Source organism: Pangasianodon hypophthalmus, chromosome 14 (genome assembly GCF_027358585.1).
Source record: "Pangasianodon hypophthalmus isolate fPanHyp1 chromosome 14, fPanHyp1.pri, whole genome shotgun sequence".
NCBI lineage: Eukaryota > Metazoa > Chordata > Actinopteri > Siluriformes > Pangasiidae > Pangasianodon > Pangasianodon hypophthalmus.
The window spans coordinates 24,503,755-24,527,830 of NC_069723.1; the positions used below are offsets into that span (position 1 = coordinate 24,503,755).

A 24,076-nucleotide genomic window follows, 5' to 3' on the forward strand; every position below is an offset into this window, starting at 1 on the left:
CCACACGTCTTCCCCCATAAGGACGTACAGTGGTATCGTCCGTGGACCATCGGCGCAAACATGGCGGCTTCGAAATGGATGGAAGGCATTTCAAAAAAATGAAATGATCTCACTTCGGTGTTATTGTTCTCGGTTTCAGCGACAGAAAGGTATGCTAAAATAGTAATTTTATTGTTTGTTTTAGAGTGAGAAGATCCCTCTTTTGTCCAGGTTCTGGAATAGCTGTTTTCTTAGCCTTGATATAGAGAGATAATAGGCAATCATTGCTACCTTGCTAACACTTAGTGCTCTTATTCACAGCATGCATTAGCAGTAGGAATAAAAATAAACCTAAACAAACTCATGTGTCAGACGTGCCTTAAGAACAATTAAAGATGCTGTGGTGCTTTTTCCAGACTTTTTGCATGCTGGGGAATTGCATGGTTTAACGTGGTACAAGATGCAGGACTGAATGCTCTTCTACAAGATGGCAAATGTGACTTGATCAACAAGACATGCGATTAATGAGTGCAATGTTCATGTGAATTCGTCATGCATGCTTATTTATGATCCCTTTATGCACTTGCACTAAGTTCTTTAACTCCTCATGACAGGGGATTTATAGCACGGGAGCGTAAACTTTCCTTTTGCTGTCCATTGTAATTTTTAAAACTCTTTTTCACATTAAAACCACAATATAAGTTGATTTTTGCAATCAGATGGCAGTGGGGAACATGAATGCATGGTATAATACATTCTGAAACTGATGGAAAACTCAAACTGATCCATTTTTGGCATTGTATAGCATTTCTGTAGCTCCAGGTACAGTACTAGTGCAGTAATTGATCCTAAAAATACTGAAAACATGAATGCATTAAGTCAATACAATTCTATGCACCGAAACGGCGTTAAACAAATATGAACTGAATTTTAATTTAGATTAATTAAAGATGCTGCAAAGATGATTTCATCATACATACATATGTTACGATGTCACAACATGCATTCAATGCAATTGTCATTATAATAAACCGGCTAAAACCTCTTATTATTTATTACGTTATCAGGACTGTGTCAGATGGCAGATTGCACATTTGATTGACAGCGTCATTTCCATGGCAACATAAATCCTCCTCAGACAATAGCCCTATTTGCACGGGATTAGCTTTATACGTGGAGATGGGTAATGTAATTATTACCCAGGTATCTCTGGGATCATCCGATTCCATCATGTCAGTATTTCTTACGGGCTGCGCGTATAAGCGTCTCAAATGATTACGCTGTATTTTACCTAAAATCAGCAGTATTATATATCCCGTCTGAATTGACATGTTGGTAAAGATTGCGTTATATCCTGTGGGAAAAGAGGTTTTGGGCTTTTTCATTAGTATAAAGACACTCCAGGGAGTGCTTGCACTTTTCTATCATCTGCCACCGAAACCAAAACGAAAGCGAGTTTAAAATGCACGACGATAAATTATAGACAACGTCTCGGAGAAGCGACGCTTCCGAGAGTTTTAGGTAAGTTATTGTGTTCCTAGCACAGGTACAGCATACAGACATGTTACCTACTCGTGATTAAGCATGATTTGCATGGACACGCCCCCTATGACAAGTGCTTATAATAAAGGACAAGAACAAAATCAGTTTTTAATAAAATTAGGCGTATGTAATATGTAGGCGTATGTAATATGTAGGTGTATATATGTATGTATGACACACCTATCTTTGAGTCCCTCTCATACCAGGCATTAATATGTGTTTATGCTCCTGAGTGAGGCACCAATCATGGGCATCTGTGAGCTCATGTATGCAGAAGGGGGCAGATAGCTCTTTCCTCCATGCGTGTTACGCCGCCCCATGACACAGCATGAGCAGCAGTTCGAAAAGATGTGGTTGGCTGGCTTCACGTGTGTCATAGGAAGCATGTGATAGTCTTCACCTTCACGAGTTGGTAGCCCTCATATGATAGAGGAGACCTAATTGGTGGGTGCGAATTGGCCAAGACTAAATTAAGGAGAAAATTGGGGGGAAAAGAAAAAGCAAAAAGCATGTGTCCTGGGTGATCGGATCATAAGTGGACCACACTAAGTACAGGTGTGAACGGGGTCCAATGTGTCTGAGACGCACTCTGATCCGCTCACTCAAACCACGTTCGGAGGTGATCTAGGACGTATTTGAACACATAACATTTGTAGCCTGAACACAAACATGTAACGACGCATCACGGACAGCAGTCAAGGATCCCCTAATCGACTGCATCATTGCCCGAGCCGTGGAAATTGCGCTGAAATGTAGAGTTCTCCATCACTAGTTTAATGGATAAATGCGATGCTATAACAGCAGATACGAAAGCAGCTGCTTTTTGTAGCTTCTTTTGTCATCTCATCTTGCGTTCATTTATAAGTTTCATTGGCAGAAACAGCCTGTATAGGTACACGAGACAGGATTCGCTGGACGTTTCTGCCTGAAAACTAACGCAGTAGAAGACTGCTATAATAAATGTGTGCGACATTTCACCCAGCGGAAGCGATATATTTGAAATCTAACCACAAGTGTTCATTAGAGATGCATTCATAATGCCAGGTGTAAACTGCTGTCCGTTTCGGTTGTCCACTTGTGATCGAATCACTCGAGACGGATGTTAATACCAGGTTCTGAACAGGGCCTATTCCATATGAATTGATCAGATTTGCTACAGACGTCCTCTGACAACACACATGTCTGGAAATTTTACCACCAAACTGTGATAAATTGTTCAGAAATTAAAATCCTAATCCATGTTTTTCATACTGAGCTGTAAAAATTAGACCTTTACACAAAGTCATAATTATGTATTATAAGTATTACACGGCTATAGATATGGTCGCTGTGCTAGAATCTAGGACATGAATCAACAATCAGTCTTTACAGTGAAACCCTCCAGTGCAGTATTTAGCAAGTAATTGGTAATTAGCAGATAGCTGCTAAATGAGCCCTAATTGAACACGTTAGCTAGCATGAACTCTAACAATAGGCTAATAAAATAGTCAACAATAGGGTGGTGTGATGAGGCAGAGGTACTGTCCCTGTGGTTTAGCTGTTACTATAGAAACAGTAACGTGTTAGAACGAGCGTGTTAATGTAAACCTGTGATTCGCGGCTGCACTACTGTCAGGGCTGCTGTTATAGAAAATTAATCAACACCTCCTGTCCAATTAGAATCCAGAATTCAACAGTGCTGTGGTATAAAATTATAATACTGATTCTGATCATTTAATTTCAGTTGCACGGATCAGATTTTGATCAGTTTCTATTAGTGCAGAAAGGTAAAATTTGATCTACATCCAAATTAAATTCTGCCTTTTTTTTTATTTAATCTCCCAGACATAGTCCCAAGGCATGTCTGCTTTGAAGGAGAATATCAAGAAAGAGGAAAATGACAAGCCCATGTCAGAAATCTCTGGGCCTCTAACGAGCAAGCCAGCGTTCTCTTCTGAAGGAAGTGTATTAGAAGCATCAATGCAGTGCCCACATGAGAACATGACACCAAACAGTGACCAAGCAGATCTTCTAAAGCATGTTAGTTTTATTGACTCCAAATGTGCTGATGGACCTGCCAAAGCTGCCTATGTCAATGGATCAGCTTCACCCAGCATTTCACAAGAAATGTTATTGGACATCTCCAAAAATGTAACGGGATTGCTGCCTAAGTCAATGCACACACAAAATTCTACCAACAAACCAATCATCCAGTTAGAAGACTGCGAGACGCTTAGAAAAGATGGAGAAATGGCCTTAAGACAGATGGTAACGGCTGAAGATGTGGAAAATCGGGGCATATGGGGCTTTGATGTGGATTCTCCAGAGAATTCATTGGACAGTTATGATGATGGAGATGATCTTGAGTGGACTCCCCAGAAAGAGTTCATGAAGCTTCTGCTGGAGGATCAGGACTGTTCTGAAACGGAGGCTAAAATACCTGCTGCTTCATCTAGAAGGAAGTGTAAATTGGACAAGGTGATGATGGTAAGTCCCACAGAAAACTCAAAAAACTATCACCTTGGAGAGGCCAGTCAAAAAGAAGCAGACCCTGAAACTAAACAATCCAAAATGCATTCATCAAGATCAAACAAGTCACAGTACTCAAACGGAACAGCAGTGGCCTTCAAACACCTTTTACAGAAACCAGCAAAAATCGTGAAGAATAGTCAAAAGTCTGGATATGTTAGAGAAAATCTGTCTAGAGACTCTGGTTCGGAGGAAGAGCCTGCATTATTTCCCAGCAATAGCAGTTTTAAGGACAAAGCTCATTCACAAACGCACACAAAAAACTGTTCGAATCAAAAGCCATTCATATGCAAAGAGTGTGGAAAGGACTTTTATAATCACACCTCACTTTTGAAACACATAACTGTTCACCAGACAAAAAGACGTCAAACTGTTGAGGAAATTACAGGAACAGATGAAATAACAAACGAGGGCAAAGACGCAAGGTTACAGTGTCCACAGTGCACTTTCGGAACCAACTGCCCCAATACCTTTGTCCAACACGCAAAAACACACGAGAAAGACAAGCGATATTATCCCTGTCAAAAGTGTAACTTCTTGGCAGCGAGTAAACATGAGCTAATTGCTCATATGCTTAGCAAGCATCCTGTCACTGATGCTCAGTGTACGATAATCAGAAGGCAAGATGTACTACAGGGACAAAAAGTTGGTAAGTCAGGTAGAAAACCAAACTTGGTAAGGAATCACAAATCTTTGGACAAAGATTTGCTATTCTTACACGACTCAGAAAATAGCAACTGTTCATCTTCACCTGAGAGCGATACACAACAATCCATGGAACCCGAAGACTCGAACGGTCTTTTACAAACGGATAAACCAAAATCAAAAGACACTGCCGATGATAAAATGGACAAAAGTGAATCGAAACTTGACAAATCGATTCACACATTGCTATCCCGGAAGAGGAATCGTGACTCAGAAAGCAAGTCTACTCCAAACTTTGAAGAAATTAGTGTTAGGGCTGAGAGTCCAGACCTTGGTAAATGCTGCATTGATGATCCCCTCAATCCAGAAGAGGGATCACCATCTCCTGCCAAGTGCAAGGGGAAACTATTTGCACTAAAGGATGACAACTCGGTTTGCACTCTAAAATCTGATGGTAATGGTCAAGGATTCAGCTGTAATAATGACTGTTCTAAAGGAGAAAACTCGAGCACTAACCACAAACGCTTACCTTCGGAGAAGCTGACTTTAAAGAAGTCCCCTTCCAAAAGAAAAATGTCCACTCCATTCCACAACCTACAAGGCCAAGATATTCTGATAGATTTTCCCAAATGCAGGCAAATCTTCCAGAAAAACTCTAATCTTTATCTTATTAAAAAATGTGATTCTAAAGATGGCATACATATCAGCAACACCACATTTAGAAGCCCAGATGCCTCGTGTGAGCTCTCCAAGCAAGAATCAGGTTTGCTGCAGACAGTTTCTATCAAAGAAGAATGCATGGAAACAGAAGTCTGTGGTGATACCAACATATCGGATCCCGTAGTGAAAAACGGGGACGTCAAGGTCGATCTAAAGTCTTGCCCCTACTGCCCCGCTGTGTTTCAGTCAGGGATCGGTCTCTCCAACCATATACGAGGGCATCTGCACAGGGTGGGCGTAAGCTATAAAGCACGTCATGTTGTGTCTGTAGCCCAAGTGGCTTCCCAAGATAAAGTGCCTCCTGTTCGACGGAGGATGGCAGCGATACCTCAAATTAAAACAGGTAAGCTTTTTTTTTTTTTTTTTTAACCTTTAAGTTTTCTCCAGTTGCCCCATTCACTTAAAGTACGGTCACGTCCAAGACTTGGGCTTTCCAATTCAAGGGCTTGTATCCTGTACAGCTCGGCTATAATGAAGATACATACTTTAGACACCATGTAAAAGAAACTTGCTTGCAAAGTCTTTCCCCATGCATGGTAAATCCTGGTGACCTTTTACTGTTCCCATAATACCTTTTTTTTTAACTTGCTTGCAAGGTTTCCCATGGTTTCTCAAAGTTTGGTCAAGTATAAGACTTGGGCAATCAAATAATTCTTGGTAAAAACCTTTTGTTTTCCCATTGTAACATTGTTTTACAGTACATCTTTGGTTGTTTTAACCTGTTCCCTCAGGCAGTCAGGCAGTGAGTTAATGAATGGTACAAATTCTGGATGATTATATCATGAGAATACTACTAATGCAATAGGACAGGTGTATTTAGCTAAAATTCCTTGTTTACAAAGGTTTGGATAAGCAACTAACATGTCTAAATGGTGACCTTTTACCTTTTAACTTTTTCCTTTTTAATGTGTAACCATTAATGATTAGTTTATGGCTATAAAGAAGACAGCTTGGAGTGGTTACGTTCACTTTTCATGTTACACACCTTTGACTATTGCCATAGTGTGTGAACAGATGAGTTTTAGATTTGAAGCCGAGTTTTAGGTTTAGGTTGTGAAGATTTGCCTAAGAGCATTAGTGAGGTCAGGCACTGATGTCTGGCAAGAAGGCTTGGTGCAAAGTTGTTGTTTGAATTCACCCCAAAGGTGTTCAGTGGGGTTGAGGTCAGGGTTCTGTGCAGGACACTCGATTTCTTCCACTCCGACCTTCACACACCATGTCTTCATGGAGCTCGCTTTGTGCACAGGAGCATTGTCATGCTGGAACAGGTTTGGGCCTCTTAGTTCCAGTGAAGGGAAATTGTAATGCATGCAAAGACAAAGACAATCTTCTATACAACCACATATGGGTGTGAAGGTCAGAGGTTCACATACTTTTGGCCATATAGTGTAAATGCCACAACAGAGGATCTTTTGTGTTTACAAAACCGTTAAATTCATAACTAATGTAGTGCTAATGATTTGATTACGTGCTCCTATGACTTATTTATTTCTTGCTGTAACAGAGGTTGACTTGCCGTTGATCGAGCAGCCTTCAGAGCCGAAATCTGAGCTCACGTGCCCACTATGTAGGGAGTGGTTCGACACCAAGACCGGATTATCCAATCACGTTCGGGGCCATCTGAAGAGGCTGGGGAAGCCATGCTCGACGTCTACGACCAAATCACCCGTGATCATCCTGAAGGAACTGATGCGTGACAAGAAGCAGTTCCAGATTAAATTACAAGCCCTTGAAAAGAAGTGCCGCTCGAGGAACTCTATATATCCCTTCAAATTTAGTAACGGCCTCATTATTTCTACAGCGAAAGTGCAGCGTTTTGCACAAGGCGGCAAACGACACGGACATGTTTCCTCTCGATCGGCGGAGGAAAAGAAAAGGACAGAGAGTAATAAAGATGCAATGAAAGGATCACCATCGAGCGATCTGATAGGAATTCTAAAAAAGAGGAGAGCTCACGAGGAGGCCAAAGTGAAAACCTTGCCCCAGACTGCGAGGAAAGCTCTTCTTGTTAACGCAGTTAAAGAGCGTGATGCATCAGCACAACTACCAAACTCAGTATCAGGTATTTGTTTCATTTCTTTTTCTTATTTTGGAAAATTCATACTGCATTGGTGTTGCTAAAGTTTACGCTAATATGTTTAACTATGTTAAATTTACGTTAAATAGCTAACGTTAACTTTTTAATTCAAAGAGAAAACTAGATTTAGTAGTTTTTTGTATTTTTTTTAAATATATCCATCCGTAGATTTATTTTATCCTTGTTTAATGTACAGATGTAAGGAATCAAGTTCATCATCACCTGATCAGGAACAGTTTTATATAAACTCTTTGGATATAAATATTTTTAAGTTGAGCAGGGTGTTTTTTAGTAAAAAAAAAAAAATACATTTGCATTTGTTTTTATAGCAACTATTTGTTCATGTAGTGCTTTGATTATCTAAATCTTATGTAAATTTATGTAAATTAAAGTGCTGCCAAGGTCTACTATAAGGCCATGCAGCACTTATGGTTTTAAAAGTACCTTTAAAAACCTTTAGTATTATTAATAACACAGGACATTCTGTGTAATCTTATGTTGTTTCATTAATATGAACACTTTAAAAAATCCTGTATACACTATATTGACCTAAAACTTCTGGATTTTTGTTTTTTTTGCTCTGATTTGTATGCTCAGCACTGAACATTTGATTTGTTTAGTCAAATTCAACATGACAAAATTTGTTTGCAGCTGCTCTGAGAAACTCAGAACAATAACTGCACAGCATGTATTTTTTCAAGCTAAACTTGACTGAAAACATGCAAGAATTTTAGGTTCATTTTCTAATATATGTCCCTTAAAATATATATAAATATAAACATTTTATCAATTTAAGTCCAAACTAACTCATTGTTCCATAATGAATAAACAGTGTCCATGCTAAAGGGGCATGAATTAAATAGTCTATAGCTATTAATAATTAATCAATTTAACTGTGAATTAATTAATTTGAAAATGTCAGCGGAAATGAAATTTTTATTCTTGTTTTAAGAATAGTTTTATAACTGATCATTTTCTTACGGTTATGATGAGCTATGTGTTATCCCAAGATTAAACAAGATATTCATGCTAAAGTAATCTGTCTAAAATGATTGACTTAGTAATTAATTTAATTCTTATTTTTTTGACATATGCGAGTATCTGAATTTTATTCCTATGACAGCCCTCTTTTTACAAAATGTTTTGAAAATGTAAATAAAAATCAAAATTTTATTCTTGAAATTCAGTAATCACACAACAAGGAAAGGAAAGGATAAAGCATAATAAAAATGTAAGTTTTGCAACTTTTAATTTTGTTACATTTACAATGAGCCATGTACTAACCCAAGATTTAAACAAGATATTCATGTTAGAGCGAGTTAATAGGATTTTACAATTCGTATTTAGTCAATTCATTTAATTCTGAATTTTTCCTCCCTATTTGAATACACGAGTTTTTCTCTTAGGACTGTACACCTTTTTTTTTTTTTTTTTTGGATTTATACTTAAAATTCAACATACGCTCAAGAAGGGAATGAAGTAAAGCATAATAAAACTTTAATTTCTATACCTTTTTATTTTCTTATAGTCACAATGGGCTGTGTGTTCTCTCATTTATCTTAGTAAAATATCAATAATAGACTTTTAAAGGTTATATATACAGAATCTGATAGTTGTATTTGTTTTATAACATGTTTTACTTCCTTTGATAGAGCTGTAAAATGCTTTAACGGCCAGACTGTGGTCATGTGACCAATTGCATCACAGAATCAAGACAATACAAACCAAAAAAAATTTTTGATTGCAATTGTGACTGATGGGATTAATTTGGATTAACTGTAAATTTATTTATTATTTAAAATTATTGTTAGGAAGAATAAAGACTTACGATGCGGCCAGAGTAAACACAAACACATTTATTTTAAAAAAAAATCTCTGATATTGAGTTTATTCTCTGGAACACCAGCAGAAATGATTTATTATTATTTAATATAATGTAAGAATTTGGCTGTTTTTTTAACGACTGACTCTCTTTCTGTTTCAGAGAAAAGTGAACTAAACAGAAAAGTTTGTGTTCACTGTAACGCGACTTTCCACAGCGGAGTTAGCCTCTCCAATCACTTACGGGCTTACGCACGAAGAAAAAGAAATGCACTTTTGGAAGGAACAAGTGAGTCGTTTTACATTTTTACGAAATCTAATAGCACTATAACGTGAGAATGTAAACCTGAGAATGTAGGTATGCTTTGATTTGTTGTTAGCCATGTTGTTCACCCTGAATAAAGATTCGGTCGTGGATCTCGGGCAGTCCTGGGATTTGAACTCGTAGCCTTTTGGTCACAAACACAGGAGCTAGAAGATATGTGATGATCATTAGATTAAAAGGATATCTGTAAATCTCAGAGATCATATGAATAATCAGCTTTATTATGGATTTCGGGGGGAAAAAAAAAAAAACCTTGAAGTTTTAATCTTTTCAATTTTCACCAATATCTTTCTACCTATCTATGTACATAATGACACTGTTCTGTAATTTTTTTGATTACTACTATAATTTTCAAGTTAAAATTCAAATGACCAACACCCTGAAATTATAAGGTTTATTTTATTTATTAATTCATTTGTGTAAAAATGACTTGATGTTATAAAGACACTATGAGACATATATCTCGTGTTGTAAAAATAATATAAGACTTGACATTAATTTGTAGAAAATGATGAATTTAGATCAATCTTTGACAGCAGTATACAGTTTAGAGTCTGTATCAGGATGTGTACCTGCCTCTGAAGCTCATGAGTTCAGATCCCGTTGGTGAACGGATGTGAGTCTGCAGTTGGAGGAGAACTAACGCATATAACTTCTCACTTCCTCTCTGCCATTCTCACGTGTGACAAGAAAAATGTCTTAACAGCACAATGGCCTAGTAGTAATGTTTCTGTGGTGTAGTTTACATTAACCTGAAGACAGAGTACAGTGAAGATATTTTTGTCCCAATTTGGTACAATCTCCCATTAGTTCTTGTATTATTTATTTATTTATTTATTTATTTATTTATTTTCTGGTACATTGAGCACCAGTGTGAATTAATTTATGCTTTTGTTTTGTTTTAATACATAATAACTTGAATGTACTACATCTGTAAGGTGCATCCTAACAGCCTGTCCACAAAAATATAAGGACATTCCTTATATTTTACCTTATTTTATTTTAAATATAACATACTTGTGTATTAAATATACTATTTGCAGTTTGCTTATCAGAATGAATTTTGTTTTTTGTATTGTTTTGAGAATTAGTTTGAGAAGTGAGTAAAGCAAAGTAAAAAATTAAAGCGAAGTGATTTTTATACCCTATCTTTTAGATTTTATAACAATCTAAAAAGGACACAGTAACAACTACAAAAATATGTACATTTTAAAAATGTATACATAGACAATAATACATTAGATACATTTGTTTGTTTGAGTTGCTGGCATGTCGTAAAGTAAAATCCAACAAATGTTATAAATACTTTTTTAAAACTGAGATTATTGATAAGTGGATTTGAGCAAGTAAGGTTTTATCCCAAATGCAAGCAATGGTTGTTTAGAAAACGATATAAGATTTAACATTTTACCTAGATCAACATACTCAGCTAAAGTCTAACAAATGGCACAGAAACGTTAAGTGCGTTATAGTTAATACAGTTAAATGACTAGAACTTTTTGGATTTGCCAAAAAAAATCCATCCATCAGGAAGTCAGATGTTGAATCGAATTCTCTGCCCTATGTTTTTTATGTTTTAGTAAGAACACTAACTAGAATTTTAGCATTTGGGACAGAACCCATATCTGAGTGCTTGGACCCCTAATGACGCGCGTCGCGGTGCTTGGACCCCCTAATGACGCGCGTCGCGGGGCTTTGACCCCTAATGATGTAAAACGTAAACTAAACATTGTATATTTTTCTTTGTTAATGTCTCTCATTATTTTTTTTAGCTTATGACTGTAAAAGGAAGCAGAGGTCACGGTCTGGGTCTAAGAAGAAAACTCATCCGTTGCTACACACACCTGAGGAGATTTATAGACTCACCTGCAGGTACTGTGGATGATGATGATGATTTTAACATATTAACAACAACATATAATAGAGTTTTTTGTTGTTGTTGTTATGCTGGAATCATAATGATCACAATTATTCCGTCAACCTAAGAACATTTATAAGTTTTATTTCCATCTTAAAGTCTTATTTTAAATCAGCAGGAAATAGCCTTATACGGTTTATAGCTGCTATAACACAGTGAGAACAGGAGCTAATTTATATAAAAAGTATGGCTTGTTCTTTAATAAATAAAAATGGTAATCTTTGGCAAACTGCTGTGGTAGAAGAGGAATAAAACACTTGGGGATGTGCTGTAATAGGAAACTAAAAACTCCTTTTCAAAATACTTTTCGTATAACAGCATGACGCAGTGTTTTATCTCTTTTATCTCTAACGTTAGCTTTACTAGTTTCATGAATTTTTGGTTTCTTGGTTAATTCAGTATAAATGTCTTTTCCTGCATTTTTTTTTCTGTGTGCAGGTTTTGTGATCTGGTCTTCCAGGGCCCGCTCTCGGTGCAGGAGGACTGGGTGAAGCATTTACAGAGACACATCATGAACACGGCGGTGCCACACACGGGCGCGGCCATGGTGGAGGTCACCTGCTTCCCGAAAGACGCAAACACGCACACGCACCCACAGACGTCCTCCTAAGGATGACCGACCCTAGTGTCATTCGTGTAAACGACTTTTTCAATTTTACCTCCGCGGGAGTTTCTACGTGTTGAGTAACGAGTCGATGAATTTTTCCACTCATCAGCTCACGGTGACGTTCAGCTCTTTAACACGACCGTTTTTTATATAGCGTTACATCGTCCTGGTATTTTATAGAACTCATTTATTGACAATATTCTGATTTCAGTGGCGACCAAGACACCAAAACACAACTGTTACCTCAGACGCTTGACATACGGTGGGTTTTATTTAAGGAATTTTAAAAAAAAAAAGAAAAGAAAAAAGGCGCTATAAAACCTGTATGGATTTTTATTGCGGTTAAATTTTTTTTTAAATACAAATTCTGACCCAGTTTAACCTTTTATCCCTCACACTTGTTGAACATGTATGGTGCAAATGTATAAAAATAAATAGTAGATATATTTCCATATAAAATTTTTTTTGGATTCATATGATTTATGATTAATGTGAAATTAAAAAAAAAACTTGTCACTCTTGTAGTGTGTGTTATAACTAGACATGTGCTGATGATAAATATCATATCACAGAATCTGCAGGATATTTTATCGCAATTTACGATATTATCACAACTGTTCATTTTTTTTTCAAAATAAAGAGCATGGCTGCTGTGCTGAATTGGACAAACCTCTGCAGCCTTTTCCAGAATTTTCTGCAAATTTAGTTTTTATACCTCTATACTTATACGTTAAATATTGTGATGTATCGTACAAACTATTATCAGCACATTCCTAGTTATGACTCCAGGTTTTTTTTTGTCAGATTCAGCTCACGCTGGTCTCATCCCCTCATTTGGAACATCATCCATGAATCTGTAACGTAACGTTCTGCCATTTGTGCTGGAAAAAAAAAAAAAGCCGTCAACTGTTACTCATGCTCAGTTATTTTTACTGTTATTTTTTATTATGAACAATTTTAAATAATTTATGTTGAAATGTAAATGTTGAAAGATTTTTCTTTTTTGTTGTGAGGAATAAAAAGAATTTTTCGATGTCTTCTGCTTACTGGATAGAAAACAGTCAGACTGACCTCCTTATCGTGTTAATGTTAATTATCCCACAGCACTGTTGAGTGCTGGATTCTGATTGGTCAGAACATGTTAATGGGCTTGTTCTAATACGTTATTGTTTCTATAGTAACCAGGACGTGTAAGACAAACGTGCCACATAAACAGATTAAATAAACGTGTTAATAGTGATAGGGTGAAGTTTTCTGTAAGGAGACGTTTATTTAACATTTATGGAAGGAAATGCTGTAATTAGAGTAGTTTGCATGAAAAACTGCATTTTTGTCTTGTTAAGTTTAAGAGAGAAAAGAGAGGCTGGTGAAGGAACGAGTATTTATAGCTCCTATAACATAAGTAAGAACAGGAACTAACTTGATTCTCGGATGTTCAGTAATATTAAATAAAGTACAAATAATAATTGTTGGAAAATTGCTGTGGTATAAGAGAAATAAAACACTTGGGGACATGCTGTTAAAGGAAAATAATCAACTATCACTCTATCCTGTCCTTGAATATTTGCATATAATAGCAAGCCCCAAAGTGTTATTTTTAACTTACATAGTACTTTTTTTTTTATAGCTACCAGTTAAGCACACTTTAATCACACACTCGCCCTTAAAAGATATCGTTTGGCTCAGTAACATCATTTAATTTGTACATAAACATAAAATTACTGAATTAACCATGCAGCGTTTCATCTGAAACCCGTTCCTTTAGCTTAATTCAATTTCTCACTTTAGTTGTAACAAACTTGTTGCGTTATTTCAACGTAACAACAGGTTCAGACAATCCTGAGTTCTGGGAGAGGAAGAAATGGTTTCCTGCCCTGCAGCACCGTGCTGGTTCTTTCCTGTTGTGTTTCCGTTCACGAGCTGGTAGCACAAAAGTGATCAACAAAACTATGAATTCTCAGTTCTGCCAAAAACTTATTTACAACAGTTTGTGAAACACTGTTGCGGTTCGTTAGCTGTTCAGTGATCATAATCACATTAATACTGAAACGTTAGAACAAAAAAAAACAAAAACAAAGCAACCCACGTTGAATGAACTGGTTTTGAAATTAAACTATCTTTTTTTATTTTATTATGATTATTGTGTAGCTAAAATATAACCAGATGTCTTAAATATACAACAAACATAAACACTGCCTTATGAAACGAGTCCTTCGAGTGTGAAAGGGTGTGTGTTCACTCTGTGACCTTTCCAGTTTCAGATATCCTCCTTATCAGCCACCACCAGTTTTGCCGCCTTTATGAACTGTCAGAGAAAGTTCACGGCGGCCAGAACAATAACCTAAACTGAGCTTTTGGAGTGAAAAGTTGTAAAGAGAAGTAATAAAAAGTCGTAAAAAGCATCGCACCCGGATGGGAAATCACAAATCATCATAGATAACCTGGATCATCATTACATGTCACGTTTAACATTTCCAGTAATTTAAAGCAGCGTTTTAAAACATACACAATTTTCTCCTTTATGCCCAATGTAGATATATTTATCCGGGTGTGTGTTCACTACTGTGTGTGTGTGTGTTCACTACTGTGTGTGTGTGCACTTGGATGGGTTAAATGCAGAGCACAAATTCCTAGTATGGGTCACCATACTTGGCCACAAGTCACTTCACTATATTCAGTATCTGTCGTTCATTGCTTTAGGTTAATGTAGCTAACAAGCACGCAAAATCTTTTCCATAAATGCAAGCCAAAATCTTCATATACTTTCTTCCGTCATTGTAACAAACCTATGCTGTCTCGATTTTACATAAGCAATTATGTACAATAACCATTATAATACATAATAACAAACAAGTCTAAAGTGGAACTATATTATTATTATTATTATTATAGCTTCGGGAAAATTTTCCAGGGATGGCGTAATGCCAAACTGCTGATGTTTTGTTCATGTTTCTAAGTAAGAAATAAACAACTGTGTGTGATACTGTTACAATAAAATAATCAAAGACGGTGTTGTGACTAAACAGAGTTACTGTTACCATATCAAAGTTGATTATTTTCCTCTGACAGCATGTCCTGAAGTGTTTTAAAATTGTCTACATTTGATTTTTCACCGAAGGATTCAGTTAAGATAAATACTTGTGTATAAAAATAAAACAGGTTTTTGTAAGAAAACACATTTCCAAAGCAGAATTCACATTCGAAATGTTTAAATGAATACATGCTGAAGCACTGACCATCACGAGTTCAAGTTCTTCAGATTAAATTCCTCAGTGTACAGCAAGCAGACTGGCTTTAGCGACAAGCATGTGCTGATAATCGGTCAGATAATTTATCGCATAATTCAACGCCTTATTATTACAAATTATAGTCACTGAGCACTGAGTAACACATTCAGAGGAAAGCACTATCTATCAATAAATATCACAGGAATGGCATGTAGCAATGATGATGTACAATGAGACACTGGCGAGATTTGTTTAATTTTAAAATGTCACCTGATAGAAACTCATGTGGTGTAACAGAAAACAGGTCCACCCTATTGTCAGACGATTACAATTTCAAATCCCAACAATGCCACAGCCATCCATGACAGGTAGTCAAGGGAGCAAGATCGGCATGGTCTCTCTCTCCTGTCAATCACAGTGACACTAGGAGTCACGGGGGTCTCTGAGCTCAGGTATGCAGAAGAGGGTGAATAGCACTTTCTGCTGAGTGTTACGCTGCTCTGTGATGCAGCAAAAGATCGTTAATATGTGGTTAGCTGGCTTCACGTACCTCTGAGGAAGCACCTGGTAATTGACAGGTGACCAAAATGGGGGGGAAAATAATAATCACCAAATGTGACCATAGGTAATCCTAAACAGCAAAAGTTAGATTGATACAAAAATTTTGCATCAGCATATTTCCTTGAAGTCCAAAAGTACAAAATCCATACAAAATGAGGGATCTGGATCTCATTTATCATCAACGTTGATATTTTCCAAGTGCTTAACAATTATACACTGATAAAGGACATGCTATTATCTGTACTCATATCAGAGATGCCAACATTGCTAAAAAAAAAAAAAAAAAACCCTGGCGGATGGTGGGGGATGAGACGGCTATTTTTTTTCTTTCAGATATGTGCCAAGCCACCATTTTTTTTAAACAAACAAATAAAACCACAGTCCCTTCCACTTATTTTCTATTGGCTAACAAAACCAGGGTTCTATATAAAAGTCGGCATGGAATTAGTAACCAGAAGCAAATATGCTTCTTTTACATCATGTGTCCTTTCCCCTTCAGTGAATTAGCTTTTCTGCCTCGTGAATTTAAATGCTTTCACTCTGAACACTGCTTTAGCTGAAAAAACAGAAAAGTGTAGTTTTCAGGTGTCTCCCTTAACACAGTAACAAGGGATCAAAAATTGCAAATTCTATAGCTAAACTGTAAATGTTGGCACCTCTGTCATACTCTCTTTTACCTCAAGGGGAAGTGTGTCAAAAAGGTGATCCTCCACAATGAATAAGCTTTTATTAAGATGTTGACATTGACTAAGTTGGTACGGAAGGTGATCCAAGCAGTTCCCTTTCACATCGAGTTGAACTAATTGCGTTAACTGTCCGATGGATTCAGGAAGGATGGTGATGCTGTTGTTCCCTACGCAGAGGACTTTCAGTTTGGTACATCTGAACAGCTGTTTGGGAAGAACCTCCACCTTATTCCCTGTGATATCAAAGTGCTGTAGATTCTGGAGAAATCCCACGTCGCCTGGAATCAACAAAATGGAGTTGTGGCCGAGATCCAGGTACCTGAGTTTTGGCAGGTAAAACAGAGCAGCTGGTAGAGTCTCCAGTTTGTTGTAGGAGAGGTAGAGTGACTCAAGGTTCTTCACCTGATTTATGTTTGGCGGAATATTGACGATCTTGTTGTGCCACAACTTGAGGCACGTCAGTCTCTTCAGGTGCTGAAAGCTGATGACCTCTTCGATGGTCCGGAAGCTGTTGGATTTCAAATCCAAGTCTTGCAGGTTTGTCAAGCTGAAAATAGCATGAGGGATCCTCTCCAGGTCACAGTGATGGAGCTCCAACTCGCGCAAACTTGTCATCTTCTTAAGACTGTTCAGCATCTGCAGTTTGGTCCCATCGTTGTGCACAACCAGCTTGACGAGGTGTGGAGAGAGATCCGTGAGGTTGGTGGGTAATTTGTTGAGGTTGCTTTTGAGATATAATGTCTTTAGGTGCCTTAAGTCTTTCAGAGATTCCAAACCAATCATTTTGTTGTGTTCTGAGTTTAAGCTACCAATCAGGTACAGTTCCCTGAGGCTCCTCAACAGATAAACCCATGGAGGGATTTCTGCGATATCGGTAAACTTCACGTGAAGGCACCGAAGGTGATCTCGGAGGAAAGTGAAACCTGTTTGTTCCACCTTGGCAGGACAGTTATAGAGATGGAGTTCCTGTAAATTGGTCATCTGGGAAATCTTGGCTGAAATCCGGACCTCGGGGATGAGTTCTAGCTTCAGAATTTCAAGCTCAGTGAGATCGAATACAGCATTGGGCAGTCCCGAGAGCATGAACAAGTGCAGCTCCTGCTTGTCTTGGGCGTTGCTGATTACATGCTGACGCAGTTTCTCCAGAGTCCATTCGTGATTAAGGCTAATTTCTCGAAGTTTGTTCTCACTGACCTCTGATAGGAAAATGCCAAATCGTTTGGAATGTAACTGGTCATACTGGTCGACCATATGGAGGAGGAATGCAAAGTCATTTTTGACATCAGGAATATCACTGAAGCTGCTTTCCTCTCTGACTTTTTCAAATGAGTATTCCTTGAGTGGACGTCGAAACAGCCAGAAAAGTGCATAAAGGCACATGAGGCAATAAAGGCCAATTATAGCCATGAATGTAAAAAGGAGCTTCCTCAGCATGAAGGCCATATTGTGGGTGCAGAAGAATCGATCATACCCGGTTAAGTGCTCGATTTTGGGTTCACATATATGAGAAAATTTGATGTCTGCAGCAAATGTTGATGTGTAACCCAGGATAACGATTAACTTGAGCGCTTTGATGATTGTCTGCGTCACATAGAGGTTGTAGATGAACTCACTGTCCTCAACATGAGCTCGGAAAGTCCGAACCTTCTCGAAAAGAGCCTTTGCTTGCTCACCATCTTTTTTGTCCAAAATGGTCATACTTGGACCTTCAGGAATGATCTTCTCAGCTGAGAACTTCACGCTGTTGTTTCCTAATATAGGCTGGGATGAATCGGCACGCTCGTCTCGGCTATCTGAGGACAGCTGCTTAGAACCAGACTGACCAGCAATGAGTCTCTGTTTGTTTTCTTCAGAGTCTTCGCATGCAGTTTCGGACAATGCCTTTGTAGTCCAGGGTGATTCGAAACACCTGCCAAGGATGGACACAAAGTGCTCGATCTTTGAGCTGGTCTTTGGGTATTTGAACCAAAAATTGCTGCTTACCATTAACACGATGGTGTGTATCAGGACAAGGTAAGGGAGGTACTTAGAGTACCAGGGCAAGGCAACATGGTAACACATCTGGTTGACAAAAATGTACTGCTGAAAGTCCAAGTTTGTTCTGCGTCCTTTGGGTTGAGGCTCAGCAGTGACGCTGATTTCGTGCACTGCGCTGTCTGGAAGATCCCGAGTGGCTACGGGGACAGTTCCTAAAGATGACGTGGAGGTCTCCACTGGGCTAGGTGTCGTGTACGAGTTTGTGTTTGATGTCTTATTACTCTGCTCTAGAATGGGAAGACATGCCACGTGATCTTTGGTTAACTGCATCGTCCCAGCAAAGATGGCTATCATCAACATGACGAAACCGAGGTAATCCATGAAGACATCCCACCATGGCTTCAGTATTCGATATGTTGGCTGGATGTCATTAAGCGAGGCCACTTCAGTTAGGGTAAACATCTCTGCAAAAAAAAAAATAATAATAATAAAATCACAATCAGTTATATCATGATTCATCAATGCTGTGTTCAGAAACAAACTGAACAACTGTCAAGGGCGCTAGACTGAATCTTTTTAAGATGGTAGTCCAGAGAATAAGGAATCATTGAAAGATTATTTTCTTGACTTATTAAGTCAAAATGAGACATTAAGTTGTAATAATGAACCTTGAAATAACAAGTTGTAGATGTTAAAAATAGATGCTACATCAAAATAATAACGTAATATCTTGAAATAACGAATATTTAAGAGAGAATTGTGAGATGTTAAGTTAAGAAATAATGTCATAATATCTGCACATCAGCTTTTTTTTTCTTAAATGCAACTTGTGGTTCAGGGCTTCCGTAATTTGCCACTGAAAACTGCAGAGAATATGATTTACTCACACAAGTGTGCTTTAATGCCTAACAAGCAAAACGTGTTGCTGGAGTCCTCCAAGGTCACATGAGCTGCTCAGGTGATTTCTCAACCATACAAATGCAATAAACTGCATTTCATTTCAACACAAACTGTGTAAAATGAACACAGATTATCATAATGCAAAAACGAGCAGTAAAATGGATGGCAGAACAACGCTCTGAAGAATGCAATGAGCTAATTCTGCTTAATTAATTAATTCCATATGAAAATGTAATTACTTACAGTAGCCAGAATAAATGACAAAGCAGCAGTGAGATGTTTTTTTTTTTTTAAAGAAGCCGTGCCACACAGAAGATGTGTGTATACCCAGTAACAAGAAAGTGTGAAACCTGAAGACATCCCGCAACATCCTTTTTTTTTTAAGAATTTACACAAACAAGATGTTCACTACTTCAGTTTGGAGATGGAGCCAAGCTACAACAGTTCTTCTTTTACATACACTGAGCTGAGTTTGTGTGGTGTAAGTATATTTATAGCAAAGCATGGTTGAATTTTTTTTCTAATCTGATTGCTCAGAATTATTTTTATATAACCGCACAACTTGGACAGTATTTCCTGCTGTAAGATAAACTATAGGTTTATATTAATGTGCTCATTCTTTTTTTTAATTATTATTTTTTTTTATTTGCAAGAATGACTGTAATTATTTGTACAAAGACAATAATTTTTACATTGTTAACCTCTTTCCAACCAACCCAGAAGAAATGAATTTAAAAAGTTATAATCATTTAGCTGCGTTTTTTTTTTGTTTGTTTGTTTATTTGTTTCTTTTATTAACTTCAAGAGAGGGAGAGAAAAAAAGAGAGACTGGTGATGGAACAACTGTTTATAGCTGCTATTACGTAAGTGAGAACAGGAACTAACTTCTCTCAAGGATGTTCTGCAACTCTAAATGTAACTATAAACAGTTAAAAAGTTCAATATGTCGTTCATTAATGAATTAAACTGTAAGAGTAGTTGTAAGAGGTGGTGTAAGAGGAATAAAACACTTCCGACAGTGATACGAAAATACTCCCTGACATGGATTATTGAAAATGTTGAAGAAAAACATACAGTATTGCCTTGGTTTGATCTTCTCCTGTCACATACGACTGGTCATTAAACGTGTGTAGAAACATTACAAAGAAAAATAAAGCTTGGAAAGAAGCAGCAGAGATCGCTGGTGCATCTGGAGTGTGTGTATTTACAGTTAGTACGTAGCTACGGTTAGCTCACTTTGCTAATCTAATCTGACAACGAAGCTAGTACAAAGACGAGCATGTAACATGTGAATCAAACTTACATACATCTCCAGAATCCAGCATTACTCATTTCCACACATGGAGCAGTATATTACTCTACATTCACACTAGCAAGTGACGGGTCTCTCGTGTCGCTTGTAATTTGTCTTTAGAAAAAGAATTATAGCCTTCAGCCCACTATATGATTTATACACATTGTGGAAGTAAAGTTAAGATCAGATGTGCATTGTGTAAGGAATAACACACAAGACCGTGCTGTTGTACAAAAATAATCCATGCCAGGGAGTATTTTCATATAACAGCACTGTTTGAAGACGACATATTGCACTTTTTAACTGTTTACATTTAATGTTACATTTAACGTTGTGTGTATAAATCATATAGTGATGTGTATAAATCATATAGTGGTGTGTATAAATCATATAGTGGTGTATAAATCATATAGTGGTGTGTATAAATCATATAGTGATGTGTATAAATCATATAGTGATGTGTATAAATCATATAGTGATGTGTATAAATCATATAGTGATGTGTATAAATCATATAGTGGTGTATAGATCATATAGTGGGCTGAAGGCTGTAATTTGTTGGCTTGAGCCAAATTACAAGCGACACGAGAGACCCGTCACTTGCTAGTGCGAATGCAGAGTACTATATTGTTCCATGTCTGGAAATGAGTAATCTTGGATTCTGGAGTTTTCCAGATTGTTTACGAGAAACCTGAGTCATGAGAGATAGATGGAAGGAAAGACAGAGAGAGAGAAAGGGTGGAAATTGGAAATGATTAAACTGAGATAAAACTGTGTGAGGGGGGAAAAAGACAGACAAGTGTGTGTACATGTGTGTGTGTGTGTCAAGTTTGGTGTTAAGTGTAACATGTGTGAGAGCTGATAATATAAACATCTCCACTGTGTCTGTAAAGAAACAGGCAGCTCACACACACACACACACACACACACACACACCTGTAGGATCTCTATAGCTACTGAAAAAGGTGAAGTGGCCCCACACACACACACACACACACACACTTGCTTTACTATCCTTGTGAGGACTAACATAATTCTTAATGCAGCTTTACCCAAATCTAAACATAATATTAACCTCAATAACCGAAAGCAAAGCTGCAGTTTGAGTAAAATGTCACTACAAGGGCACACACACACACACACACACACACACACACGTGTTAAAGTTGACTGGTATTAATGATTACATTGCTCCTTTAAGAACATAAAAACACCGGATGTTGTGTTGTGTAATTTGCTGTAACAATTACACGGCGTTACTGTAATTGATCAGGGCGCGTGCGTAAGTCAAGCGTTAATTGACCCTCATTTAGTCCGCGTGCGTTTTTTCCCCCCGGCGTTTTATTGAATAAGCATCATACCGTTGCGCATGCTTAAGCTACACGACGACTTACACCAGCACATTAAATTATATTTTAGAGTTAACCAGAGCGGAGGATGGAGTTACACTTTTGTTTGGTAGACCGCCGAGCTCGCGATCAACAAGCTCAGAAAGTTCAGAAAGCGCTTATAACGCCACAGAAACAGGAAACTTACCGCGTCTCGGGTGTCGTTTCCTGCTGTCACGTTACACAACTGCGACCCAAACCGCCTTTCCGCCGAACTCCGAGTGTAAGAACGCGTCAGAAGCGCGGAACGGTTCCACTGCGGGTCCTGCGTCGAACCATGTCACCCGCAGCTGCACACACAAACGGATAAAAGTGCTGGCGCGAGCGCCCCATCGTGCCCTGCCACCGTGTGTGCGCGCGTGTGTGTGTTTGTGCGCGCCCTCGAGCGTGTGTGTGTGTGTGTGTGTGTGTGTGTTTGCGCGCGCGCTCGAGTGTGTGTGTGTGTGTGTGTGTGTGTTTGCGCGCGCGCTCGAGTGTGTGTGTGTGTGTGTGTGTGTGTGTGTTTGCGCGCGTGCGTGTGCGTGACAGTAGTGGATGATAAACAGAGTTCAACGTCCAAACGCGCCGGAGAGAAGAGGGTGTGTAGGGCATAATGTCTAATTAACACCCACAGAGCTGAACTAACACCTGAATTAACACATACAGAGCTGAACTAACACCTGAATTAACACATACAGAGCTGAACTAACATTACACAGAGCTGAACTAACATTATACAGAGCGGAACTAACATTACACAGAGCTGAACTAACATTACACAGAGCTGAACTAACACCTGAATTAACACATACAGAGCTGAACTAACATTACACAGAGCTGAACTAACATTACACAGAGCTGAACTAACATTATACAGAGCTGAACTAACATTATACAGAGCGGAATTAACACCTGAATTAACACATACAGAGCTGCACTAACATTACACAGAGCTGAATTAACACCTGAATTAACACATACAGAGCTGCACTAACATTATACAGAGCGGAATTAACACCCACAGAGCTCAATTAACATTATACAGAGCTGAACTAACATTATACAGAGCGGAATTAACACCTACAGAGCAGAACTAACATTATACAGAGCGGAATTATCACCTACAGAGCTCAATTAACATTATACAGAGCTGAACTAACACCTGAATTAACACATACAGAGCTGCATTAACACCTACAGAGCTCAATTAACATTATACAGAGCGGAACTAACATTATACAGAGCGGAACTAACATTATACAGAGCGGAATTAACACCTACAGAGCTGAACTAACATTATACAGAGCGGAATTAACATTATACAGAGATGAATTAACACCTGCAGAGCAAAATTAACATTATACAGAGCGGAATTAACACATACAGAGCTCAATTAACATTATACAGACCTGAACTAACATTATACAGAGCTGAATTAACATTATACAGAGCGGAACTAACATTATACAGAGCTGAACTAACATTATACAGACCTGAACTAACATTATACAGAGCTGAACTAACATTATACAGAGCGGAACTAACATTATACAGAGCGGAATTAACACCTACAGAGCTGAACTAACATTATACAGAGCGGAATTAACATTATACAGAGATGAATTAACACCTGCAGAGCAAAATTAACATTATACAGAGCGGAATTAACACATACAGAGCTCAATTAACATTATACAGACCTGAACTAACATTATACAGAGCTGAATTAACATTATACAGAGCGGAATTAACACATACAGAGCTCAATTAACATTATACAGACCTGAACTAACATTATACAGAGCTGAATTAACATTATACAGAGCTGAATTAACATTATACAGAGCGGAATTAACATTATACAGAGCTGTATTAACACATACAGAGCGGAATTAACATTATACAGAGATGAATTAACACCC

The 24,076-nt window shown here is 37.9% G+C and overlaps 2 protein-coding genes across 3 annotated transcripts; one reads left to right on the top strand and one right to left on the bottom strand.

Moving 5' to 3' along the window:
* Positions 1-10: 10 nt before the first annotated feature.
* znf644a (zinc finger protein 644a) lies at positions 11-13,175 on the top strand. 2 transcript variants are annotated; one of them, XM_026935000.3, is made up of 6 exons: positions 11-149; positions 3,346-5,737; positions 6,899-7,456; positions 9,456-9,581; positions 11,390-11,489; positions 11,974-13,175. In XM_026935000.3, exons 2-6 carry the CDS (start codon positions 3,361-3,363, stop codon positions 12,143-12,145), a joined length of 3,333 nt encoding a protein of 1,110 aa, XP_026790801.2. In that variant the 5' UTR covers positions 11-149; positions 3,346-3,360; the 3' UTR covers positions 12,146-13,175. The 2 variants fall into 2 exon arrangements, with proteins under 2 accessions (XP_026790801.2, XP_053095570.1); XM_053239595.1 differs by lacking the exons at positions 9,456-9,581; positions 11,390-11,489; positions 11,974-13,175 and adding an exon at positions 8,659-9,243.
* A 2,430-nt stretch (positions 13,176-15,605) lies between these two features.
* On the bottom strand, positions 15,606-22,578 carry lrrc8da (leucine rich repeat containing 8 VRAC subunit Da). The gene is made up of 2 exons (XM_026935005.3): positions 22,324-22,578; positions 15,606-19,057 (listed from the first exon to the last, which is right to left on the bottom strand). Exon 2 carries the CDS (start codon positions 19,053-19,055, stop codon positions 16,566-16,568), a length of 2,490 nt encoding a protein of 829 aa, XP_026790806.1. The 5' UTR covers positions 19,056-19,057; positions 22,324-22,578; the 3' UTR covers positions 15,606-16,565.
* Between the last annotated feature and the right edge of the window lie 1,498 nt (positions 22,579-24,076).